This window comes from Gouania willdenowi, chromosome 7, assembly GCF_900634775.1.
Source record: "Gouania willdenowi chromosome 7, fGouWil2.1, whole genome shotgun sequence".
NCBI classification, from domain to species: Eukaryota; Metazoa; Chordata; class Actinopteri; order Blenniiformes; family Gobiesocidae; genus Gouania; species Gouania willdenowi.
In genome coordinates, this window is record NC_041050.1 from 33,236,047 (window position 1) to 33,261,705 (window position 25,659).

The window sequence follows — 25,659 nt, forward strand, 5'->3', positions numbered from 1 at the left end:
ATTGGCCCTTCCACATAAGCTTAAGTGTGCTCATTATTGGAAAGACAGGCTCTAGAGTTTCATCATGAATAACCAGTGATATTATTACTCTAAAGACAGATTCAACAGGCAGGGTTTGTGCGGCGGCAGGTTTGGTGGGGGTGGCGGGGGTTGGGGGGGGTGTGTTTGGGGGCTGCAACTTCTATGAGGTTAAGTGCAGAAATTCATAAATAGAGTAGACTCGCTGCATGAGGCATTTCTGCGTTTCTGCACTTCACCAGCAGCTGAGGGCCAAGAGTGCACGGCAGGGCCAGGCTAAGCTTCATATTACACTCAGATTACATATTGAGTCTTTGATTTTCCCCTCCTAAGCTCACTAGAACGTAGCCACTGTTTCCAGCTCCTCTATTACAAATGCACAGAACAATTTTGTAGGGCAGTTTTATCTTTTGCAGTCGTCATTTTTCAACAATTCACTTGTCAAATGAATCTCAGAATTAAGGAAGCTATAATGTTGCACCACACCACTCGATGAGTATGGGTTTGATGAATTACATTTTTTCTTTGCAGTCACAAGCATACTTTAATGAATTCTTTAATTCAATGTGCCCTTGTAAAATACTCTCAATAACCCCTCTTTAATTGTCATACGGCGTTGCCTCAGTGTAATGCACTGATTATCAAAGCGATAGAGCTAACTGACTTCCAGGGGACAGTGTTGGTGTTCATGGAGCAATCTTATAAAATAGTGTTGTTTAGTGATTTTTTGTGACCCTTGTAATGAGAAATTGTCCTAGTGTGGCAGAAGTTAAAACACAGAGTTGTAAACAAAAGAAACCCAAGTAAATATGAGTATAAAAGTACAAAAACAACATTTGTTTTTGCTTTACTCAGTTTGATTGATTTTGAATTTGTAAAAGAATATTGTGAAGCAGTTTGTTCCACAGTTTCAACAGAAACTCAGCTCAGCCTTTGAGAAAATCAGAACCAAATGACCAACACTTTGTGGTTTTTATTAGTCATGGTGTTTATTTCATGATTGACCACGGAAAGCATTTCTCTAAATACTGTATCTGTTACTTTTATGCAGCAGCCATACTCTGAGTGCGGTATTAACTCTCAGTACAAAGCTAATGTTTGAACACTGCAAGGAAATTACAATGCATCCGTTTCAAATCTTGCCTTTAGAGATTTTTTTTCTTTCCTGTAGCTGCTTTTTGTTGATTGTAACTAGAGCATCTACATTTCTACATTTTTTGCTCTGCTCACAATTAACGCCCCCACCCTTTTCAGTCTTTGTCTCTCTCTCTCTCTCTCTCTCTCTCTCTCTCTGCTGTCTTTCAAAGGCTGATGTGGAGTGCACATAATTATGCATATAAACATAGTGGCTTAATTATCTCTCACAACATCAGTGACAATGTAATTAACAAACATTGCAAGATCAATGAGAGAAACTGCGACCTTCAAAACATTTAACTCTTCACATTGAAGCATCGTGCGGATTTCCAATCACCGCTAAACCCCAGAATACTTTTCTTAGATAATTTAGATGTTTCATTAGAGTCTCCATATTAGCCAGTCAGTGAAATAAAAATAAAGAATATGAAAGCAATGACAGAGACGCTTGTAGCATTGGATCAAATACGCCTGACCAGTACTTCCATTTGCAACTGTAAAAAGGTTATTGTTCATTTCAAGCTATTTCAAAGTCCTCTGAATTTATAGCCTGTTAATTAACCAAGCCGAGAAAGTTTGTATGTGTACAAGAGGTAAATTACTTCAAAACAAATACAACTCTTTATGAGTACAACACTGTCCATTTAAACAAAACCCACTTAAACTCAATCATCAGCAAGAACACGAATAGCCTTTTAAATTTCCAGCTAATGTACTGTAGATCATGACCATTCAAAACTTTCATTGATGAGACAAACCTGCATCTTATAGTGTCTACAAAGTCACCCAGTGATTCAGGGCTGGTCCATATATAGCCCCCCCAGAATGCATCTTTATCTTCAGCAACACCTCAGCCTCTGAGTGAGCCTGGGCTACACTAAGGACCATGTTTGGTCAGCAGAAGAAGATAATGTCCATCTCTTATCATATCTTAGCAACAAAATGCAGCCTTATTCCAAAAATACAGACAAGGCTGGTCTGTTCTGGTTGAAGTGTTTAGCTCCTGAAAGAAATGTCACATGTGTACACCAATGGATGACCAGAAAATTATAGTTTAGCTTGTTTGCTGAGGGCAGGTAGCACCATCATTAGCTGGGTTTCCATTACAGATTTCCGCAAAATAAGAGCCATATTTCTGAATGTCGACAAAGCATAATTGTGCTTTGAACGTGTTTCCATTGAAGATTGATTTTGGAGCCTCGTAACTCCTGTGAAATCTCATCCCACAAGACTTTACCGTAGAAGACAGACGCTCAAAACCTCCTTATAACACTCCATATTCTTTATAATGTGGCAGTAATCATTTTAAAGTATAATGCTAACAAATGTCCCGATCTTTTCTGTTTAGACGTACCGTGCCATGTTTTCTCGGAGAGAAGTGGTCATGTGATCAGGTCTGTCATGTCATGTGACCACGTACGTCACGTTCTGTGACGTGTATTTGCGGAAAAAGTGCTTCCGTTGCGCTTTTGCGATACATTTCAATATCAAAACGTCTGAAATTCCTCCTCATGAAAGCGTAAAAACTTGTTTGCGATATTTGCGTGTTTTTTTAAATTCAGGTGTTTCCATTACCAGTTTTTATTGCGCTATTTAGATTTTGAGCATTTCCAAGGGTATGGGAAATACATCTATTGTGGTCACTCTAAGCCCAAACAAAGGACAAAACTTTCTCACTTGCTGTCACATGGCACAATTGAAAGGGCAGCAAAGTTGGCGTCTGAGTAGAAATCCTCCATAAATGGTATTTAGACAGGTTAACCCCATTTGGTTACAGTCTTTTTATCTTCATGTCCAATTTTTTTGCCTTTCAGCAGCGCTGGCTAATACTAGTTTACTTTATTCACTCTTATTTTAGAGTTTTTAAATTTTTTTTTCTTTGCTCTATTTTTATAGACTTTGTCACTCTTACCAGTAAGCATTGGTCTGACCTAAATTAGAGCTATATGATATTCTGTGACCTGACATGTTCCTATAAAAGCAATGGCATTAAAATGAAGCCAAGGACCAAGGTCATCAACACATAAATCTAATTGGAGGAATGTTTATCCCTGTGACTTTGAAAATGTGCATTTGATCACACCTACACTTTGGTCACATGTCCTCACATGGATCTTTTGGACATAAAGTATATTTATATATTTTATTATTTTAGATTATTTCATATAATGTAAACACAAACAAACTGAATCCGCATATGAAGCTAACATGAAAGATTTGATTTTGAGGTATTTTCTCTGAACTTAAAGTTTTAAGTTTATGTTTAGATTTCTAGATACTTATATATTGTCTCACATGCTGTGCAGGAGATGTGAAAAGCAGGGCACAGCAACTTATTTAGCAATAGCCATGAAATATGAGACAAGAGAGGAAGTATTTGTGTATTAGTTACCTCTGGTGACAAGCTCCTCACATGTGCTCTGATGATGAAAACAGGCTTAAAACCACCCTTTAAAAAAGATTAATGACACTTTTTGCTAAGCTGGAGGGAAGGAGAGTGGATTGGAGCTAAATGGGCCATAGGTAACATCATCATCATCAAATGCAACGGCATACTCTTATGTTTTTATGTTTCTTTAGCCTTGATTTGATAGAGATTTCCAAAATTGAGTAAAATCTGCAGACAATTTCTTCCTTCTTGCTCCCTCTCGATCTTGCTCTCTGGCAAAATCATTTCTCCTTTTTTCCCCCACTTCTCTACCCCTCATGCTAACCTGGATGAGAGTTAATGGGGCAGAATTAATCGCCTCATACTGCAATTAAACTATACTTTGACTGTATTTTGCCTATGTCCTTGGGGGAAGTTGCCCATTTTAATGGACTCTTAAAAGGAAAGTGATGTCTCAGTTTGCAAATATCTAAAAAGAGGAACAAATGGAGTTATTTCATTTTGAAGGTAAAGGTAGAGTTCAGTAAACCTAGAGTATTCTCAGATAATGTCAAAAAGTGAGCCTTAAAATTGACTCATCATTTTTAATAAGAATATTAACACAAAATACTGATGTTAAGCCTCCAAAAAATGTAGAAATTGATGGCATTCTTTAACTGTTCATGCCTATAATATGTGTCTAAAGGGTGTGCAGAGAGTAATGCTCAGTCATATCTGCAAATTTTGCAAGACTGACATGTAATGCACTTAAAAAGGAAGTGTGTTTCCTCAAGATGTTTCTTTAGAGATACATCAAAGAGAACAGCACTTACAAATGTAGCTTGCGGTGCAAAAGCTGCTTTCCTTTTGCCAACTTTGCTTTATTCATTGAAAATAACAATGACATAGCATCATTTGACGTTGTGTTTTATTAATTAAGTTGACAGAATTAATGAAAAAATCCAATGATAAAATACTGCTTTCCACACAGGAATAAATCATTTGTAACTCATATTTCTGTTGCCAAAAAAGTCCCATTCAGTTACAAATGTGAAATTATAATGTGCATTTAGTAACTGCTGTTTATTTACAGGGGAAATTTGATTTGCGAATGCAATGTTCTAATTGTTAAAGAAAATGCTTTTTAAACTGATGCCTGATAGCTCTAATGTGGTTCTTGTAGCTTTTTATTTAAAGTTTTCAACATTACTCGCAGGACAGAGATAAGTTTGAGTTAGAATCACACAAGTTATCCTGAACCTTTGGTGTGTGCTTTTCTTTTTGTACAGGGGAAGCATCCGCCTTGCGAGACTATGCAGCCAACACAATGAATGAGTTTTTGGGAATGTTTGGTTATGATGACCAGCAGGTAAGGGATGAACTGACCAAGAAGATCAGCTTTGAGAAGCTCAAAGCTGCTACCTCAGACCCCTCATCCCTCAGCAGTGAGGAGGCCTCACGGCGTGCCCGCTTCTCCAAGTATGAAGAGTATATTCGCAAGCTAAAAGCTGGCGAGACTCTACCTTGGCCCATGCATGCTTCCCCACCCAAACCAGATGACCTCAATTCAAAACTGGCCCAAGACAAGAGTGCTACCGTGCTCCAGACCTCCGGCTGTTTGACTGGGGCTGAGGCACAGATCTACTCCTCCAATCTGGACCACAAGCAGCCAGTAGCAACTCAGCTGGGAAATTCTCAGCCAACAAATCCTTCCCAAATGCAAAACATGGCCTCACGAGCCTCCAAGTATGACTTCTTTATTCAGAAGCTGAAGATGGGGGAGAGTTTACAGCAGCAGAATGGCAATGCTTACAAGCGTCCGTCTAAGTATGACCTGGATAACGTCAAGTTTCTGCACCTATTTAAGCCTGGTGATGGAAACCCAGACATGGGCGGAGCCATTGCATTTAAAACTGGCAAAGTGGGCCGACCTTCAAAGTATGACATTAGAACAATTCAGAAGTTGATGCCAGGAAACCCTGAGGCATCGTTGATGCCCAACATCCTTGCTACAGCACCAGGGAATCCTGGAGCTGCCGGGGTCCCCCCCATAGGTACAGCAGGGGCCAGCATTGCCCCGGGCCTTACTATGGACCAGGCAGGACACCTCAGTTTCAATGCCTCTGACTACCTGAAGTCCAGCTTTTCCAAGACTGATTCCATCACCACCGGCACTGTGTCTTCCGTTAAGTAAGTCTATTCTGCCATTGAAGATCCACACAATGTTTATACTTAGTTTTAATATATATGCGTGGACATATAAGCATATAATTTACTTGAGAATATGTCTTTGAAAAAAAAAAAAAGCTTTTTGCTGTTAAGAGTACAAGGCATGACAATAATGGCTTTAAGACCCCTCAGCAAATGTGTTCCTGCAACAACTCCAGTAAAACTGACTGATAGTGCATAAAACTCCTCTATCATAAAAACCTCCATTAGAGTTAATAAAATGTGATAAAATACTGGGAATTTAGTGAGAAATTGATGATAGCAGGTCTCCACGAGAAAGCCGTGGTTCCACACCAAAAATTGTGCGTTCATTGCAAAAAAAGATTATGGCTCTTTTAAAGCAGCCAATAAATTACCAAAACCTTTTCATTGCTGCTCTAATTTTAAGTTTACTGGTGGTTTGAAAGGAATCCTAGCTCACAGCTCTGTCTTTTACACTCTGATGGACTCTCAGAGGAACCCCTCGGAGCTAATGTGAGGCTCACATACACTTAACTGCTACTGTGAGTCCGTTAGGCTAACGCAAAGGTAATTGCTACCTTCACAGCAGCCAACAGGAATCTAGTGTGAAATAGCGCACTGTGCCCAATAGATCCACGACATGATGAGTTGCGAAGGCGCATGAAGTGTTTACTCGTTGTAGTACTCCATGGAGACTGATTTAGCACAGTCATCGCAAAGTGACTGACTTCTTTCGTTTGGCTGGGGTGTAACAACTCTCCCTTTAATTACTTTGGAGCCATGACTAACCTCCCGGCGAGTCGCAGGGGCCGACTCAACACTGCCTGACGAGTGCACTTTAAAGGCAGCGAGCAGGGGGTTTGGGGGACTAACCTACAGTTGTGTGCGCACCAGTAAGAAGCAGATCCCAGAGTCTGTTTGATTGGTTTTGACCTTGTCTCTGGTTAGTGGGGACCTATCAAAGACACGATTCAAGAGCCCTCAGGCACCTCTCCCTCAGGCTTTGGCCTTTGTCAGGTTAGGGCTCAGCGGGGCTTCAGTCATGGCTAACTGGCCTAGTCTGGTACTTGTGTACAGGGAGGAATTAGGGCACTGAGTAGAGTGTCTGATGGTGCATTGTGCCCTCTGGGGCAGATTAACCTCAGGTCATCCCCTGTGTGGTGCTGCTCACATAGAGCTAAATGCCTCTTGCTAAGAGAGAGCGAGCAGTACCAGTCCTTTATTTGATGGGCAGAACCGCTGCCACCATTATGACAGGATCAACTACACCAGGGTTTCTCAAATGGGGGTATGTGAACCCTTAGGGGTACGTGATTACACTACAGGGGGAACTTAAGAGAGAGAGAAAGTGGAAAATTTACAAACAAAAGCAATAAAAATATGGGATTTTATCATTTTTATTTTTTGTTAAAAATGATAATTATAAAAATATTGATAGAAAAAATCTTGATTTGAACATGAACTGAAAATACAAAGGTCAGTCTGGATCCCACACCAGGCCGGAGATGACTGGAAATGATTAAAACTATAGAAATAAATCTATTCAGGAGGAACTACTGTTTCATTTCACTTAATTACAAAGTGAGATTCTTGAAAATTTGAGTTGAGTCATTTATCTGAGAAAAAAGGGGTTACTTGGATTTAGAAATAGGAGAAAGGGGGTACTTGAGAACTGCTGACCTACACCAGTGACGAATGGCAAATGCTGTTCCTCAGCCCAATTCTCTAATAAAGCACAATTTTCTTGATTCTGCTTTTTCAAAATGACTTGGTTGATATAAAACTACCATCAAGTTCAGTAGCTCGACTTGCATGCTTTTATTTCTGCAGTTATCTTCAGGTTTTTTTTTTTTTATCTTACAGAGGCCAGACTGATAGGAGACAATTCAACATCAACATTAGAGCCACGGTCTCTCGGGGTTATCGGAAAACACCTTTTCAGAGCTTTTCCTCCACATCCCCATTATCCAGTTTTGCATATGAGCACTCAGTAAAATACCCCCATAAAAGATTAATGTCTTTTTGCTCCTGCATTTTGCCTTTCATTGGTTGGGAGCCCATGCATCAAAGTGTGTACCTTTCATCCTTTATTCATGCGGCACATGAAAATGCTGCTATGCCACAGCAAAATGTATATTGATAGTCTAAAGTTTGGGAGTGGCGTGTAAGTAAATATAGTGTCAGTTTGTTTTTATTAACAACAGACGGGCCACCCTCACCATTAATCCTGTCTCTTTTGTGTTTGCTGTTGCATTAGGAATGGTCTGCCACCAGATAAACCCGCCAGCGACGACGTCAACCTCTACCAGAAATATATTGCCAGGTATGCAAATCCCTCAAAGTGCTCCACCAATGAAAAAATATACTGAATACAGAGACGCACATTTTTTTTTTTTTATTACTGCTTACCATCGCGGCACTTTTATACAGTATTTAAAATCATTTTAGATGTGCAGTAAATTAATCAGGAAATATATAGTCTAAGGGAAGACTGAAAGGATGAATATATGCAGCTCCGAAACACTAAGATCAACAAAAGTTGGTGCAGATTTATATGTGCTCTAGGTGTGATGTGAGAGGATCTGAGATTAGGCCCAGCTCCTCTTGAGATTGACCGTTTAATATTTGAAATGAGGCCAAAGTGACTGATCTAAAAAGTCTGTCGTTCCCACCACCAATAACAGAAGCTTCGGAGAAGGGGAGGTATTTCCTGTTTCAGTGGACACAAAACAATATCCCCCACTCTTGATTCATCTTGAGGCTGCACTAGAAAGGTGATTATCACTTGTTTGTTTATTCCATTTAAAAAGGAAGAAAAACAGCATTTGAAAAAGCCAAAGTGGCTTTGGCGTTAATGATTACTTCTCCAAGCCATAACATGAAGGGCACAAATCAAAGCCTTGGCACTGACAGGCACACACATAGGCACGTCCCATTCTGCACACATATACACACATACACACAAAACCCCTTCCTTGGACTGATTACATTTTGCAAGAAGATTTAATTAAGGAATTTTTAATGAGGCTTCTGCTGGCACTGCCAAGAACTGTTTTGATATTTGCGCTGCATAATGCATAAAATTTGTCTAAACATCTCGGCAGTTGATGCACGGGGAGGTTGCAGATAAGCCCAGATACAGTTTCAATTTCCGTGTTGGGGTTGGGAAAAAACAGAAAGAAACGAAGTGGAGGGAGGGGGCAAAAAATGGAAAATGAGGGCTCATAAAAAGGGCAAATGTAGCAGCAAGAGGGGAGGTAGACGTGGGGGGAGGGCACTTTAAAGAGCTGAGGCTAATGAGTGCACACCAATGCTAAAATACCTGCTTGTAAACGTCTCTGTGACAAATCCGAGCAAAAGAGGGAAAAAAAATAGTTCTACTGTTTAGCATATGAGGGTTTGATGTTGTGAAGAGCTTCCTTTCTCGTGTTTAGCTGCAGTTTTCACTCTTTTAAATGCTTTCATGCGCCCGCCATTGCCTCGCCACTTTGATCTGTGTATCTCTATTGTAACTGGAGATGCGCTGCAATCTCTGTATCGTGGTGATATTAATATTTAATCTGCTGCTGAAGAGCAGAGGCCCATTAGGCCCCCTGACGCGGCAAGTGGGAATTGTCCAGAGGCAAAGTGATACAGCTGGGCCATGAGCGGAGGGGTGGGCCACGGTCTCACTGGGGGCCATAGAGGGGGGCTCTGTGTGCGTGTGACAGAGGAGTATAGAAGGCATTGACAGTCAGAACATATGTTGGATGTATTGTATGCATATGTTTTTTCTTTTTTTTTTATCATCTCAGAAAGAGCCATTAGACGTCTCCGCTTTCTCGCCAAGGTTACTGGATTACCACGCACACATAGAGACCCTTGCGCACTTAAAAACAGTAGTGGTTAGGCTGTTCAATTAACTTAATGAACTCAGCAAAGTGATCTATAAATGCAGCTCTGGGATAATCCTAACAGAAAAAAAATAGAGAAAGACAGATGAAAAAAGATCTTACTGAGCCCCCTTTCCCCCCTTTTGCTTTGCTCGAGCAGATGGAGTTCTTGGCAGCAGCAGCAGCAGTGCAAATGTTTATTTGTGTGTTTTCACTGGTAATTGGAGGATTTTAACAGTCATCATCCTCAGGCTTATAATGATCTCTGTAAAAGCAGCTCTACTGTAGCAAGAAGGCATCAGGCCGCAGACTTATATCTGGTTTCCTCTGGTTTTTTTTTGCACCCCAGGATATATGATAACAGAGCAAAACTGTGGTTAACCTGAAACAACTGTGTATTGATTTGACAAGGATTTTCACAACACTAGGAAAAAAAGAAGTGATCGAAGTAAAAAGAAGGCTTGAGTCTATTAAAGACTGTGGAAATGAAATAAGAAAATTGTTGTAGGAATGAGTTTAAAGCATGTGAGCTGTGTCACTCTGACGGTAGGACAATGGATTAGCACAATTCCTCCTATAACTCCTTATTTCTTTTTCTTTTTTTTAATGAGTTCACAAGGATTTTAGATAATTTCTTTGATAATTACTTGTTTTAGTCACACTGACATATCTCAAAGCTGCTTCATTAATCTGTATTTTTCATCCCCATGATGAGTTGTGACTTGTTCCTAGGTTTTTAATTGTCTTTGCTTTTGAGTTTAAATACATTAGGGTAAAAAATCTGTGCTGAATTTTGGCATTTCAGGTTCTCTGGGAGTCAACACTGCGGACATGTGCACTGTGCCTACCAGTACAGAGAGCATTATCACTGCATGGACCCTGAGTGTAACTACCAGGTGAGCGTGAGTACTTTATCACTTTTTTTAAATGGCATGTTAATATGTTAATTTTAATTTAATGTTGTTATTCACTCATCAGCTGGTTTTTTTTTTTTTTTTTTGCAAAGCATGGTAAAATACATGTTTTTATTCTCGGGTAAAAAAAAAAGTAAAAATGTTCCCCATACGGCATAAGGAAATTAAGTTTAATCTCCCTCTTCTTGGTGTTTGATAGTTGGCCTTTAATTTTAAAGGTTAGTTTAAAATACATTTGTTGTTTTTAATCATCTCATCATTATTTCTAAAGACCCCCTCATCACAAGAGACCTGCTTTTAATCCACTTTCACATAATATTTCTCTTATCCCCGGAGAAAGGCGAGAAACACAGAACAAATCTGCACACAGTGTTTGTGTGTTCTGCGGCATATGTTCCAACCGTCAGACAAACGTACTCAAATTTGTCAAAGATGTAAGAAAAATAAAAATAAAATCCACGCACAGCTTGAGTTGTGTGTTTTCCCCCCATTGTTAAATACTCTCTGAATAAAGCCATCTTCAGATGTAATCTCCTGTCTGTTCCTGATCAGTAGAGATTACCACCCAATAAATGTCGTTGCGTGGTAAAAAGCGTTTCAGATCCAAGCTTTCATTTTCTGCCTGAACCCCTTTCACAGTCTGATGGGACACAATCTGGGAGGAATACAAAGGGAAAAATCATTTCTTGTCATTATTTAGAGCGTTAGTTCAGGTTATCATGGCAATTTCCACGGTCGTGCCCACATTTTTCTGCTGCATTGATGTTGCGTGGAAACACAGATATGCTCTAGAAGCCAGCTCCTGGAGTTGTCAATACAGTGAAGAAAAAAGAAAAAAAGCAGGCAGTGATGAGCTGCCCCTTTCAGAGCGATAACTCATGAAATGTTACATGACACACACACTCCTGGAATATTATCCCACTGCCAGCCTCTGGGCCATTGGCTGAGTCTTAACATTCTCCTTTCATGGGCTTGTACATGAGGGAAGAGTATGCATCTTACCACACTAGTGGGAATCCTAAAATAAATGTAGCAAGTGGCTCCCAACCTTCATCACCACTCAACTGAAAATGAGATCTTTTTTTCCCAGTCAGCTCTCCACATGGCCTATTTTTGACAGCTTGATGGATCCATTGTAGCATGAACACAGTTCGGTATGTACTGGTTGATAACGACTGGGAGACAATTTGGAGTGTTAAACTGAGAACCTGTAGGAAAAACTCAGTCAATGAAAAAAATGAAATCAAACATCTCAGGAAACGGGCCACGTTAAACTCTTGACACGAAGCAATTAGCCTACTTTGTACAGCAATTAGTTGCTTTGTAGAATACTTCTTTCTGATGTTTTTCCCTCAACTGAAGATAAATATGGATTGAAGACACAAATGTCTCATTGATTTAAGCTTCTCTTCTTACAGTTTCTGTAACATCAGCTTAAACCCAATTACAGCAGATTTGGTTGCCGAACGTCTCCATGGAGTGACTTTTCTGTTTCCTCTTCCTGACTCCTGGCAGTGGGAGGGATTTTTTCTAAATTAATTATTTATTTTGTAATTCTAGAGGGCGGGTTCCATAGCATATCCACTCATTATTAGAGGCAAAAATCTGCAACGAAATGCGCGTTGATGTTTTAATTAAAAACTGGAATCGCATCTCAGCGACTTGAAAGGGAAGCTGTTTTTTGGTTGACTTGTTTGTTTGTTTCTGTTGTCTTTGTTTTCCCCCTGTGTGCACGTCTGGGAAACCATCTGCATGGAACATTATTTTTCCAGAGCCAAAAACATTTGACTGTGTTCTTGCATGTCAATTGGTTCATCCTTAATTTAAAAAGTACTTTTGTAGGAAAGCAAAAAAGTACAAGAACTGAAATTTGACATTTAAAAAGGAAAGTGTTAATGAGTTTAATGTGGCTGTCTCTTCTAAAGCACAAACATACCCAGAAGCCTTTGCTGCTACGTAAAGTTGGGGTGAACTTTTAGATATGTAAAGTAAACCATCTTTAAAGACATCACTACCCTCTCCATTGCAGTATGGACTTCCCTCTCCAAATGCCAGTTGGCTCTCACATGCAACAGCTGCTGCCTCGACAGAGATGTTGCTGATTCTGTGACGGTTTTATATAAACACCAACCTGTTGCTCTACATCTTCTCCCTCCCCCATTTTGCAGAGGTTCACCAGTAAGCAGGATGTAATCAGGCACTACAACATGCACAAGAAGCGGGACAACTCCCTGCAGCATGGCTTCATGCGCTTCAGCCCTCTGGACGACTGCAGCGTTTACTACCACGGCTGCCACCTCAATGGAAAAAGCACCCACTACCACTGCATGCAGGTACACTTCACAGAGGCGCCGCTTCTCCCGGACGTGTAACCACACCAGGAACCCACAAACTGTACAGTAGACGTAGACACACTCACTTATGTGGAAACATCTGCATATCTGCTTCCACGCACAGACAATACTAATAAAATGCTTTTTACTGACAAAATAGATTAATGCAGTATTTTTTAACTTTGGGGTCGGGAGCCCATGTGGGGTCGCCTGAAATACAGAAGAATAGAATAGAGTTTATTAGTTAAAAAGAACAGGTACAATGGAATTATAGTGCATGTCCCAGAGTCAGATTGAAAATAAGTACAAACAATAAACAAAAATATACTCTACAAAAAAAAGATAATAAATACTGAATTTACATATTGCACATAGGTGAACGTGAGGTAAATTTTCCGCCATAGGGGATTCATTTTTTAATGTCTAGTAATTAAAAAAATAAAAAACCTTAGGTAAAAACAGATTAAAATTATATTTTTTAAATATTTTGAGTTGTTATTTTTCAAATACACACACACACACTGTGTTTGTAATACACGTGATCAAAAACTAATTCTAAGACAGAAAGGAAAATTGTCTCTGGGGTCGCTGGACATTTGTGATATCAAAATGGGGACACGACCCCGAAAAATGTTGAGAACCTCTGGATTAATGAGATGAAATTATAACCCCATCTCCATGTTGGAGTCAAGTTTTTAAAAATCAGGCTGCTGCTTTTTTTTTTTTTTTTTTTTTTTACAGTCACACCAAAGTGTTCATGAATTATGACGAAGGTTATTTTAAAATTGAAATTATTTTGAAATTGTATGTGCTTTGGTGTTTGCATACAAACACCAAAGCACATACAATCATCACAACAGGCCTATTAATTATTATTAGCATACACGGTACACCAAAATACGTGCTACATGAGATTATTAATAAAGCACGGTGATCCCATGTGGGCTGTTTTTGAGTGCTCTATAAATCAAATAATAAATAACTGTAATTGACTTTCCGGGGGAAATTAATGATTGTAATTTAATTGTAATCGGAAAAAATGACGCCACCGTGAACGTAATGAAATTGTAATTGAATATGGATAGTTGAAAACGTAATTGTAACTGAAAAATGTAATTGACCCCAACCCTGCTTCGAAACCATTTTAAGTTTCTACTGCTTTTCTCATCTCCTCACTCTCTCACTCCTTAATTGGCATGGATAAAATACAGTCCGATGTTTATATAAACTACACATTTTTCATTTTTTTAGTACCACACAGCCAGTTGAAGATTGTCCACCCTTATGGATTTGTTTAATTTTTGACATCTGCTTATTTTCACCGTGTCATTGTGCAGAGAGCTTTCTCTGCAGCAGAGGATGGTCTGAGATCCATCCTTCTCCCAAAGCTGCTCTAACAGCGTAATTGTTATTAGGACATTTCAGGCCTTGTTTTAACAGCAGCTGAGAACCTGCAGATGTTGGCATCAACCGAGGGGGGGGAGAAAAAAGTGAAATTTTTTTCATTGTTTGACTCGACATGGAGAAGTTGCCCGGTTTGTGTGGCTGAAAAGTGCCAGAAATGATATACAGTCGCCGCTTTTATTTCAAACATTACCTGCTTTTTCCTCCCTGTGTTGTCTCTGAGGTTGTCTGTGTGCCAGAATTATTTAAACTACAAACTGAGACTGTCTTTCTTTCTTTTCCCCCACCTTCCTTTGAATTGTCCTCAGTTAGTGAGAACCATTTTATCACACCCTGAATGTAAATGTTATTTTCTAAAGAGTTACCCTAATAAGAACATTCTGGAGTTTCGGCTTCTCTCTGCAGCCGCTTCTGCTTTCACTGCTTGTTCCTCGGTTGTCACGGAGACAAAAATAGTTTCTAGTTGATTTTAAACATGAAACTTGTACTGCTCTGTTGTGCATCACCACATATGAAATTATCAAAGTGATAAAACAATCCTCTCTAACCTGTTCTTAGGTCATTGGATTTAACTTAACTACATTGAACTTATGACATTGTCAATGACTTTTGCACACTGAAACAAAAAAATCACATTTTTAGTCATCATTCTCTATCTTTCTGCATTGCAGGTGGGCTGCAGCAAGGTGTACACCAGCACCTCAGATGTTATGACCCATGAAAACTTCCACAAAAAGAACGCCCAGCTCATCAACGATGGCTTCCAGAGGTTCCGAGCCACAGAGGACTGTGGGACAGTTGTCTGCCAGTTCTACGGGCAGAAGACCACGCACTTCCACTGCAGGTGAGTTGATTGGATGTAATGGGTGTTTCACCACAAGTTTGCAATGAAGTCCTATAAAACATGATAAAAGATATCTTAAACCAGTGGTTCTCAGACTTTTTTGGCTCAAGTACCCCCTTTCTCTTATTCACTTTCTCTTAAACACTTTTTTTTTTAATAATTTCTGGTCATCTCCCACCTAGTGTGGGAGGAAGACTGACCCTTGTGTTTTCAATTCATGTTCTAATCAAGATCATTTTCATCATCATTATTATTATTAGAACTTATTTTTTTGATTTTCGAAGTATACAACTGGTACATTTTCAAATACTTACAGCTGTATCTATAGTGTGTTGTGATTGACAGATGGTAACAATCAATCATCATTTAATAATAGTAGATCTGAGCATATTTCAGCCACAAATACATTACTTTAGCAAAGTGATGTTATTCATAAAGGCAACCAGGTGAGGATTAATCAAAGAAAAAAGAAAAAGAAAGTTGGGGGAGACACAACAAAAATAAAATAAAATAAAATAAATAAATAAAAAAAAAAAATAAAAAATAAAAAATAAGAACCAGTAATGTGGGATTGACAAGATTGGTTTGGAGTGAGTGGAGTCTCATATGGGTGGGTTCATATAATTTTATTACATCATTATCATGATGATCATAATTTTTCTTTTACCAAAGATACACATTTTCAAATCCCCATATCTTTAATGCTTTTATTTGTTAATTTTCCACTCTCTTTCTCTCAAGTACCCCCTAAAACATATTTTGTATGCAAAATCTGATTATTTTATCTTATTTATTATAATTGGATGTAGAGACTTTAAGAGGTTACACCAGATACAGAGAGTCACTTGATTGATCCAAGTTTTTCTCAGTAAGTGATCCTTCCTGCAGAGATAGGGACATGTTAATGAGGTTCTGCTGTGCCACTATTGAATCATCTTACTCAGCATTCCTCGATTGAGAAGTATTTAAATCATGTACCCACTCACTATGAGGTGTATCTGTAGAGGAAGATCAGTCTTTGTGACCCAATCTCCATCCTAATTTTTCTTCATTTCTGCTCCTTTTTAGGCGCCCTGGCTGCGCATTTACCTTCAAGAACAAATGTGACATTGAGAAGCACAAGAGCTACCATATTAAAGATGATGCATATGCCAAAGATGGCTTCAAAAAGTTCTACAAGTACGAGGAATGCAAGTACGAGGGCTGCGTGTACAGCAAAGCCACCAACCACTTCCACTGTATCCGCTCAGGCTGTGGCTTCACGTTTACCTCCACCAGCCAGATGACCTCCCACAAGCGCAAGCACGAGCGCAGACACATTCGCTCTTCTGGCGTGATGAGCATCTCTTCCACTTACCTAGCTGCCAAGGAGGAGCCTGAGGAGTCGAGCAACGACGACCTGATAGACTTCTCCAACATCAGCAGCAAGAATTCCAGCTTGAGTGCCTCGCCTACCACCCAGCAGTCCACGACTGTACCTCACTTGATGGCCACGCCCACCACGGCGGTCTCCTCCTCCTCACCATCAGGTCACAACCTCAAACCCGCCTCCTCGCTGCCCAGCGTGGGCCAACGTATGTCCAACATATTGTCTCAGGCCCTGCCCAGCAACATGCCCGTGGCACTGGCGCTCTCCAACAGCACTTTGGCCTCCTCCAACCCTTTCTTCCCCCTCATGCCCCGAATGCCTCTCCAACCGCCCCCGCCGGCTGCTAGCCTGATCTCAACCACATCTTCTGGGGCCCACTCCATGCCCTCTGACTCATTGACCCAAGGCTGCTCCAGAGTCGGGGCAGACGGAGCTATGGCGTCGACCCCAACTTCTTTTGCCACCTCCACAATTATGGAGAAGATTACTGCAAGCAAGGGGCTGATATCGCCCATGATGGCCCGACTGGCAGCTGCAGCACTAAAGCCCTCCAAAAATTCAGACACAGGTCAGTCCCTCTATAAACAGTCATTATCGTAATTTGCGCAGCTAACAATTATACCCTGGGAAATAATAATTTGCTGGCAAACAAAGGCCAAAACTGTAACTGTCCACATCATAAATGAGTAATCAAAAGTGACTATATCTACATTCATCACTGAGTAAAATTAAGAGAAAAAAAGCTACATCTGTGTGTGTTTAGACAGAAAAAGAGAGTGCACTCAGATGTCATTTCTCTAGTTCTCCAACAGCAGAGAGAAAAACAGAAAAACTGCTGCTTTCAGGCTCAAAGGGACCCACTGGCAGCCTGGTCCTCTGCTTTGGGGCCTGTTATTGTGTTGATCGTTTGTTAGATACCCCCAATCCATTTGGAGATAAATGTGCTGACAGGGGAGAGTAGAGCCTGTAAAAGTCTCTTATGATGCTCAGAGTGGGGGGCACATGGGGTTTGTGTTGAACATGTTTCCTCATCATTGGCCTCTTATCTCTGTCTGCGCCCGTTCTGAGCAAATGGAGGTGGAATAAAATTAAGTTTAGAAATTACAAGAACAAAAAAAAACAAAAACTGTATCCTTTATTGAAACTGATAAAAAACCAGAAATCACTCAGGCAGAAATGACTCAATACAGCAGAGCAAAGAAACAGGCTTTTTTCTACAGATACATGAACTCTCACCAACCTAGATTTTTCCATTGTCTTTACATTTCTTGTTTTTCTGACCAGCATAAAATAAAACATGAATTATTTCCCTTACCTATGTTTGTAATATTTCTCCAAAAGTCTTTGATAAAAACAGTAAGAGCTGATATCAAGGTTGGGGTCAATTATGATTTTTATCATGTAATTGATAATTAATCACAATTATGCTGTAATTATATTTGTAATTGTAATTTTAAAAATCTGTTGCTGTTGTAATCGTAATTAAATTGTGAGTTTAGATAATTCACATGAAAGTTCTATAAAAATTGTCAATCATAATTTAACAAAAAACTGGGGACAGTTACAGTTCTACACATATGTAGTTAACAAATATTAAAATATGTTTCATATCAAGCTTTCCCACATTTTACCTTTTTAAATAATTTAAATCTAGAGGTATACTGATGACACAAAAAAGGCTCAGACACCCACACGAAAAATATTAAAACCTATATTTTCATTGATTAGGAAGCTTAACAAGGTAACTAATGCATAGGAAAGACATTAGATGATAGATATTTGTTTTTAGTGTATTTTAGAGCTGAATTAAGACTCGTTTTAATAAGAGATGCTAACAGAAAGCTAACACAAGAGGAAGGTTAAAGGGCCATATTACGCTAAATCAACTTTTCTGTGCTTTAAACATGATAAAAGTGCTATTTGTTCTTCATACACAGGCCCAAAGTTTTTCATTGATTCCCTCAATCGTTAGTTAGAGGGTGATTTGCTCCTTTCTTACTGCAGGGTGAGCACAAACACCTCGCTCCAATTTGATGACGCGTTCCCACTTTGATGACGAATTTGACACAGCAGTGAGCTGGAGAAGCCGCGCCTCCAGGAAGCTCTCTGCCGTGATTGACATGTAAACAGACACACCCACGAAGGTTAGCATTTCAGAGTCCTTCGTGCAGTGCTATGTCTGAATTTTCTACAGTCTATGTATGCACCAGGGAACGCCCCGCCCCCACGCTCTGTCTCGTTTTTATAAAGCAGCATGAGCTCGGGTGGGAGGAGGGAGTCAGTGTACCGTCTATAGACAAGCCCACTCACTCAAATCAGCCTGTTTGTGTAGAGTTGCTCAGAAAGTGACTTTTCAGAGGCTAAAACAGGCGAGTTTGGGAAAATAAACCTCAAATACTATGTTTTTGGGGTTCTTAGAACAAATGGAGATGGGTGAAAAATAATGAAACTGAAACCTTTAAGTTTAATGGAGTTATTTATTTCAGACTTAGTAATTGTGATTGATTGTATTTGATACCATAATTCTAGTTGACTTTCTGAAGATAAAAAAAAAACTATTGTAATTTTATTGTAATTGGAGGAAATGCTGGTCACTGTACTAGTAATTGAATATAATTGACCCCAACCCTGGCTGATATTACAGTGTAGTGTAGTTTCACATTCCGGTTGAGTGAGGGCTCTCATGCTCAGTCTGAGCAGGTGTGCTGCAGATTGTAAATGGGAATGCTCCGGATGTTGGGACTGGGAAGGATTACAATTCCTGGTGGTGCACCCGGAGCAGGATGGGCCCTTGGAGAGAGCCGGGGCAGCTGCTCCTGGGAGCCGAGTTGAGCCGAGGCTGTCAGGCTGAGCTCCACCTCTGGGCTTCCAGCAGGTAGTCTGAGCACAGGAAGGCCCCCACTGAGGGTTGGGGGCCTCCACAGATGGTGCATTCACCACCCCTCAGATTGCTTTGCTGTGAAGCAAAAGAAGCAAACAACCCCCTGTTTCTCTGTCACATACTATACATTTTTAAAGTAAATGTTCCATGCAGAGGATAATGTGTGGCGTGTGGTTTTGTTTCTCATATTTGTAGCATAAATAGTGTGAAGAGGACCGTTTGAGTCAAAATGCAGAGGAAGTGGTTTGTGCATGTCTGTCAAAAAGCTGAGAAAAAAAGTCAGTGTTTATTTTTCTAATTGGGTTGTCGAACATGGCTTCTTTTGCTGTGGAATTAGTTATTCTTGTTTTGCCTTCAGCATTTCTTTTTATTAATGTTCCACTCTAATTTACCCCTAAGTGTTTCTCCAAGAGATTCAAGCATCTAAAGGGTTCGCTAATTAGACACACAGTACAAATGATCTTTCACAAGCTCTGTATCTTATCCAAAGTAATTACATGGTGCTACATTATTTCTGGATAATTTCCAGAAAGAAGCTGCTTTGAGTCAAACTCATTTGTTCTCCCTCCTTGAGAAGTATTTAGAAAAAAAGACGACTTCATTTTGTACATGAAACAATCTAGCTTTTGCTAATCCACCTGAAAGAGTTTAACTGTCCTTTTTGATGTGGAGAAGGAATGTTTCACTTGCTGTGTTTCCATAACCCTTGGAAATAAGCAAAATCTAAATAGCGCAATAAAGACTGGTATTGGAAACACCTGATTTTTGAAAAAAATTTCATGTTACATGTTTCAATAGTGAAATGTGTCGCAAAAGCACCATGGAAACACTTTTTACCCAATTAAACGTGATGTACATGGTCACATGACCACTGCTCTTCGAAAAAACATGGCACGGTACTTCTAAACAGAAGAGGAGACCGGGACATTTCTTAACATTATACTTTAGAATTATTACTGCCACATTAGACTTGAAACAACAAAGAAATACAGAGTGTTATAAGGAGGTTTGGAGCATCCATCTTCCTGCAGTGAAGTCTCACCGGATGAGATTTCACGGGAGTTACGAGGCTTATACCAAAAACAAATTTCAATGGAGACACGTTTAAAGTGCATTTATACTGTACTTTGTCAACATTTAGAAATATTGCTTTTATTTTGTGAAAATCTATAATGAAAACCCAGCTACTGTCGTGTGTGTCTCTCATAGTGAGTAGTCGTTCTTTGTATTGTGTGTTCTAATTTCCAAAGTTGATGTAATTGTCAATGACAAGGGGAAATTTGTCTGTCTGGTTAATTTTAGGTGTACTCGTATTAAGTTGGGGGGCAGGGAAGACAAGCTGGACAAAGAGTTAGTGACCTCAAACTACGAGACACAGAAGTGCTTGACTGGTGTTTTACTGTTGCTCCGCCCCCGCCCCACCCCCTGTGGCCCTTCAACCTCCACCGTCGTCAAACTGAACTGACACTGACACTTCCCCATCTCCAAGCTTTCATCTGACAAGGCCCAAGACTGGCTTTTCCACTCCTATACTGCCTGATATGTCTTTGGGTCATCTTGTAGCAAGGGGCACTCTGCTCGGTTTCTTCCTGACGTAGGCGGATCTTGTTTTCGCCCTAACAAGAAGAAAAAATGACAAGATCCTCACCAGGCTGAGGGCCAAGGGCATACACTTGGCTACCCATGACCTTGCCTGTCACTATCCCTCAACCGGAGCCAAAACAACACATTTCTCACCAAACCAATCAAGGCCTGGAATGCACTTTGGTTATATTGTCTCCAAGGCTAAACCAAAGACCGCCCCGCCCCCCCTCCCCAATCCCATATATTTTTTAAGTAAACCACCACTTATTGTCTACTAAAGGCTCGGCCTTCTCTGTGTTGCCCCAGGACAAATTAATATTTCAATCCCTTGAGATCGGAGGGTGGGAGGGCTGAATTCACCTTCCTGTCAGCATTTTTACCTCAGGTCATCCCCTGGTGTTTATTTATTTCAATCCAGAGCTCTAGTTCACACGCACCACATTTTGCCGAATACCTATTTGGAGGAGAATGTGATCGAGGGGTCACGCTATTTGAACCAATCTGATTGGCTGTCAGCTCCAATCTGACCAACATAGCACCCCCTGTTCCTTGTGGGTACGCTCAGTGGCACTGGCGCCCGTCCGTTGTCAGGCCAACAAGAGCCCGGGAAGGTGGAAAAGGGAGGGGTGGCCAATCTTAGACTGCCACTTTCCCTCAGCATTAGCATCTCACTTAATGACCAGTTAAGAGGCAGCTTGGCAAATGAGTTGTGACAAGTGCTGCAGAAAAAGAGGTTTTTTTCCCTCATATCTCCCGCCTCTCAATCACCATCTAAAAGGCATGACGGCCTGACATAATTTTGCAATAATTATCACTCGGAGTATTCTTTTCGGGCCAGGACAGAAGTCAGATTGGATCTCATCATAGGCTAATAATGCTGACCAACAATAAATGTGTTGTCTCTTCTTCTCTCCTCTGCTTCTTTGGCTTGGTCCTCAGGGAATGGGCAGCCGACTTCAGCCAGCCAGTTCAATCTGTTTCAAGTGAAGCAGGAGCCAGGGGACACACATTCTGGTTCTTCCCAAGACTCGACACAGGAGCATAGCCTGGACCTGAGTAGAAAAGACCAGAGGTAGACCATAGAAAGACTGGAATCTTGTTCATATTACACCTAGTTTTCTACTACTACTACTCATTTTCTTCCTCTTCTTCCTCTTCCTCCTTTTCTTCTCCTCCTCTTCTCCTCCTCCTCCAAATAATTAAATCATTATCATCTGTGTACATTTTTGCATGAGAATCGCCCACATAAAGCTTTCCCTTCATCTCAATCCATACAGCTCTGTACCAGTAGTTTTATTTCCTCATTATACAAGCGCACCTTGTGTGATAGATAGTAATATTTACTGTTCTCATGCAAATCTTGACTAAACATTGTTCATTTTGCTTGTTCCAGTAATGAATCAAACGGACACCCTGTACCAGGGAATACATCTCTTTTATCCTCGCTTATGAATAAGGTAAGATCCATCCATCAAACGCCTTTCATCCCAAGACAAATTAGCAGGACAAGGAGGGGCCTGTTTGTTTTTTCATGTTTCACCACTAATAAGATGAGTTTGTATCATTTAAATTTTCCTGCCATTTTTCATACAGTGTAATTTTCACTGCACCTCTCACAAATTAATATAATGAAGTAATAGCTGGGTGCCATGCCAGATAATATATATAGAGATGTTTGTTTTTGATGAGCTGTTTTTTTCTCGTCCTTTATACTTTCACTTTCCCCACCTCACTCTACAATTATTTACAGAGTTTATAAATTATTTTCATTAAAAAGTCTGAAGTGAAAAAAAAATTATGGCGGCACAGATCTCATTTTCTGTTATGTTGGCGTATGTAAATTTAAATGTATGCACGTTTTGTCTCACATTAAAACGGGCACTCTATTAGTCATATTATGTTATCTGACTGATATAAATGTGCTTGCTGATCCAGATATTATTGATGATGTAATGGCAGCGAATTTTTCTAACACGAATCATCAGCGAATACGTGCCTTTTTCAACCCTACTCTGAAAAGCCTTACAGTAACAATGTTAAACCCAGGCTTAATTATAATGTAATGAATTACAATTATGATGTAAGTATAATTTTAATCGTAACTGAAAAATCTGTTGCTTTTGTAATTGAATTGTAATTAGGTTCAGATTATTGACTTAGTAATTATAATTGGCATGAATATTCTATGAAAACTGTCATTAACAATTTAATTAAACACGAACCTATAGAACCATGTTACAGTTCTATGACTTACACAATACACATACGTAGTTAACAATTATTAAAATATGTTTCATACCAAGTTTACCTGTTAGTTCTCTGGAGGATCATTTTACTTAAGTTTAGTCGAGGGGTATACAGACACAAAAATGATTCAGACGCCCACACCAACAATATTAATGTCAATTATTTTCATTAATTAGGAAGCCTAATAAGGTAACCAAAAGTTGAAAAACAAATTAAATGACAGATAATGTTTTTTAGTGTATTTTACAGCTGATTTAAAAAGCTTATCATAAGAGATGCTAACAGAAAGCTAACACAAGAGGAAGGTTACGTTTCATAATGTTATTTATTAAAGGCTTGTAATTGAACAGTAACAATTGAGAATGTAATTGTAATTGATTTCAGGGGGGAAAACAATTGTAATTGTAAAAAATGCTGGTCAGGTTATCGTAATTAACCCCAACCCTGTTGTTCACACACCTACAGTAACATAATCAAGTGCCTAGCTTATCTTTGAGTGTCTAACTCTGCGGCTGGTCGTTTGGTGTTAAACAGATAAACCCCGCCCTCTTCAATGCCATGAACATGAAGGCAGAACTAGATGCAGGTCATTGCGGCGACGTCGCTGAGGCTACCCAGCATCTAAGTCGAGTGCTCAAGAGGCCCCTGGCAGAAAAACCCAATGAAATATGGAGGACATACCTCCGCAGGTAAACTGAATTCATGCAACTACACCTTTTGATTGATTTTAAGTCAGGATATACAAATATGACGACATGTTACTATAGTTTGTTGTTGATGTGAAAACTTTTTCATACATAGTGTATATAGTCTTACAGTAGAACGAACCTGGAAGTGCAGTTTTTCATAGAGGAGTTCAAATCCCTGTTTTTTATTAGTGTTATAGAGCTGTCAAATTTACCACTCCACATATGTTTTTATGTGAAGGTTTGACACTGACGACTTCTGCGAGGCTCAGTGTGACTTTCTTCAGAAAGTCCACTTTCACTGCCTGGTAGAAGACTGTGGTGCACTTTTCAGCACTGTGGATGGGGCCATTAAACATGCAAGGTGAGTTTATAAGTTTTGTAATTTAGGAAAAATATAGGTAACACTTGTTTTAGTTCTATACATAAAGGCTGACATTGCACTGTCATTAGCATGAATAAGGTGTCATGAAGGCTGTCATCAAGTCTTGTTTGTTACCCTAACCCTGAACTACAACCCCACTAGATCCTGCCACCTAACCCAAAAATTGCCAACATAGCTCCAAAGGTGTCGTAATTTAGCAAACAACACTTAATGACAGCTTATTCATGCACACCTTGTCATTCATAATGACAGATAATGACAGCATAATGTATAAAACTTCAAGTAAACTGTTACTAACATATATATTTTCAATGGAGTGATCAGTTTCTACACCCAGCACTTCCTGATATAAGATTACGATTAAAGATTAAAAAAAAAAAAAAGAATAGATGAGTTAAAATGACTTTGTGTAATCATGTCCAGCTTTCATCTTCGAGCCACCATGAAAGGGAAATCTGAGCCTCTGTTTGGTGAGAGCAAAGAGTCCGGCGATGGGGCACCTGTGCAGCTTGTGACTCCCGTCTCTATGGCCAAAAACCCCACCATGGATGTGGCACATCTTACTTCATCTGGAGGTTACAGCTCTCCCCCTCCATCCTTACTGGCCTGGAAGCAGCTGACGGGCAGCATCCCTCAGGTGTCGGCTTCCATGCCCAACCTACCGGCAAACTCTTCCGTGGCTACCACCTCTTTAGAAAACGCTAAGCCACAAGTCAAGCCAGGTTTTCTGCAGTTTCAAGAAAAGTACGTACAACCTTTTTTGGTATTGCACGCAGCAGAACGTGGAACATCTCATACAACAAGTCTAAACTACATCTTTCATTGATCCCTTTCAGTGATCCCTGCTTGGCGACTGACTGCAAATACTCAAACAAGTTCCATTTCCACTGCTTGTTTGGCAACTGCAAATATGTTTGCAAGACCTCTGGAAAGGCTGAGTCCCACTGTTTGGACCACATCAACCCCAACAACAACCTGGTCAATGTTCGAGACCAGTTTTCATACTACTCTCTCCAATGTCTCTGTCCCAACCAGGTGAGAAACTTAGCCAGGAGCTGAATCATATTCTGTTTTCTCCCTGAGGTTTATCAACACAAAGTATGCTATCTATTAGACCCATATTTGAGCTTATTTGACTCAAGGCTTTCACAACCACTGCTCCCCGTCTTCCATCTTTGTGAAAAAGACAGTCGACTCACCCCAGTAATGCCTGTTTATATGTCAATGATGTCATTTTGACTGCCGCATTCCCCTCTCAGAAAAGGCCAATTTAGCTGATATTACCCAATAAATCATTGTCACTTGCACAGTAAACAAGGCTGTCTGGAATAGGGCAAAAATCAGGGGAATGCTTGGCAAATGAAACCTAAATGGCAGCTCTTGCCTGCTCTCATGAGCCCGTATTTGGAAAACGGTTTAAATGAATT

At 40.0% G+C, this 25,659-nt stretch overlaps 1 protein-coding gene across 8 annotated transcripts in view; it reads left to right on the forward strand.

Moving 5' to 3' along the window:
- The window catches only part of casz1 (castor zinc finger 1), an 80,956-nt gene that overhangs the window by 45,732 nt on the left and 9,565 nt on the right, over nucleotides 1-25,659 (forward strand). For 3 of the 8 annotated variants that reach the window (XM_028451909.1, XM_028451907.1, XM_028451914.1), the window contains exons 3-14: nucleotides 4,813-5,713; nucleotides 7,971-8,036; nucleotides 10,391-10,487; nucleotides 12,668-12,832; nucleotides 14,908-15,080; nucleotides 16,149-17,017; nucleotides 21,854-21,986; nucleotides 22,308-22,371; nucleotides 23,696-23,850; nucleotides 24,089-24,211; nucleotides 24,656-24,976; nucleotides 25,069-25,267. In XM_028451909.1, coding sequence (XP_028307710.1) covers nucleotides 4,813-5,713; nucleotides 7,971-8,036; nucleotides 10,391-10,487; nucleotides 12,668-12,832; nucleotides 14,908-15,080; nucleotides 16,149-17,017; nucleotides 21,854-21,986; nucleotides 22,308-22,371; nucleotides 23,696-23,850; nucleotides 24,089-24,211; nucleotides 24,656-24,976; nucleotides 25,069-25,267 — 3,266 coding nt within the window. The remainder of the gene's footprint in view (nucleotides 1-4,812; nucleotides 5,714-7,970; nucleotides 8,037-10,390; nucleotides 10,488-12,667; nucleotides 12,833-14,907; nucleotides 15,081-16,148; nucleotides 17,018-21,853; nucleotides 21,987-22,307; nucleotides 22,372-23,695; nucleotides 23,851-24,088; nucleotides 24,212-24,655; nucleotides 24,977-25,068; nucleotides 25,268-25,659) is intronic. The other 5 variants (XM_028451910.1, XM_028451908.1, XM_028451915.1 and 2 more) reach the window with 3 other exon arrangements.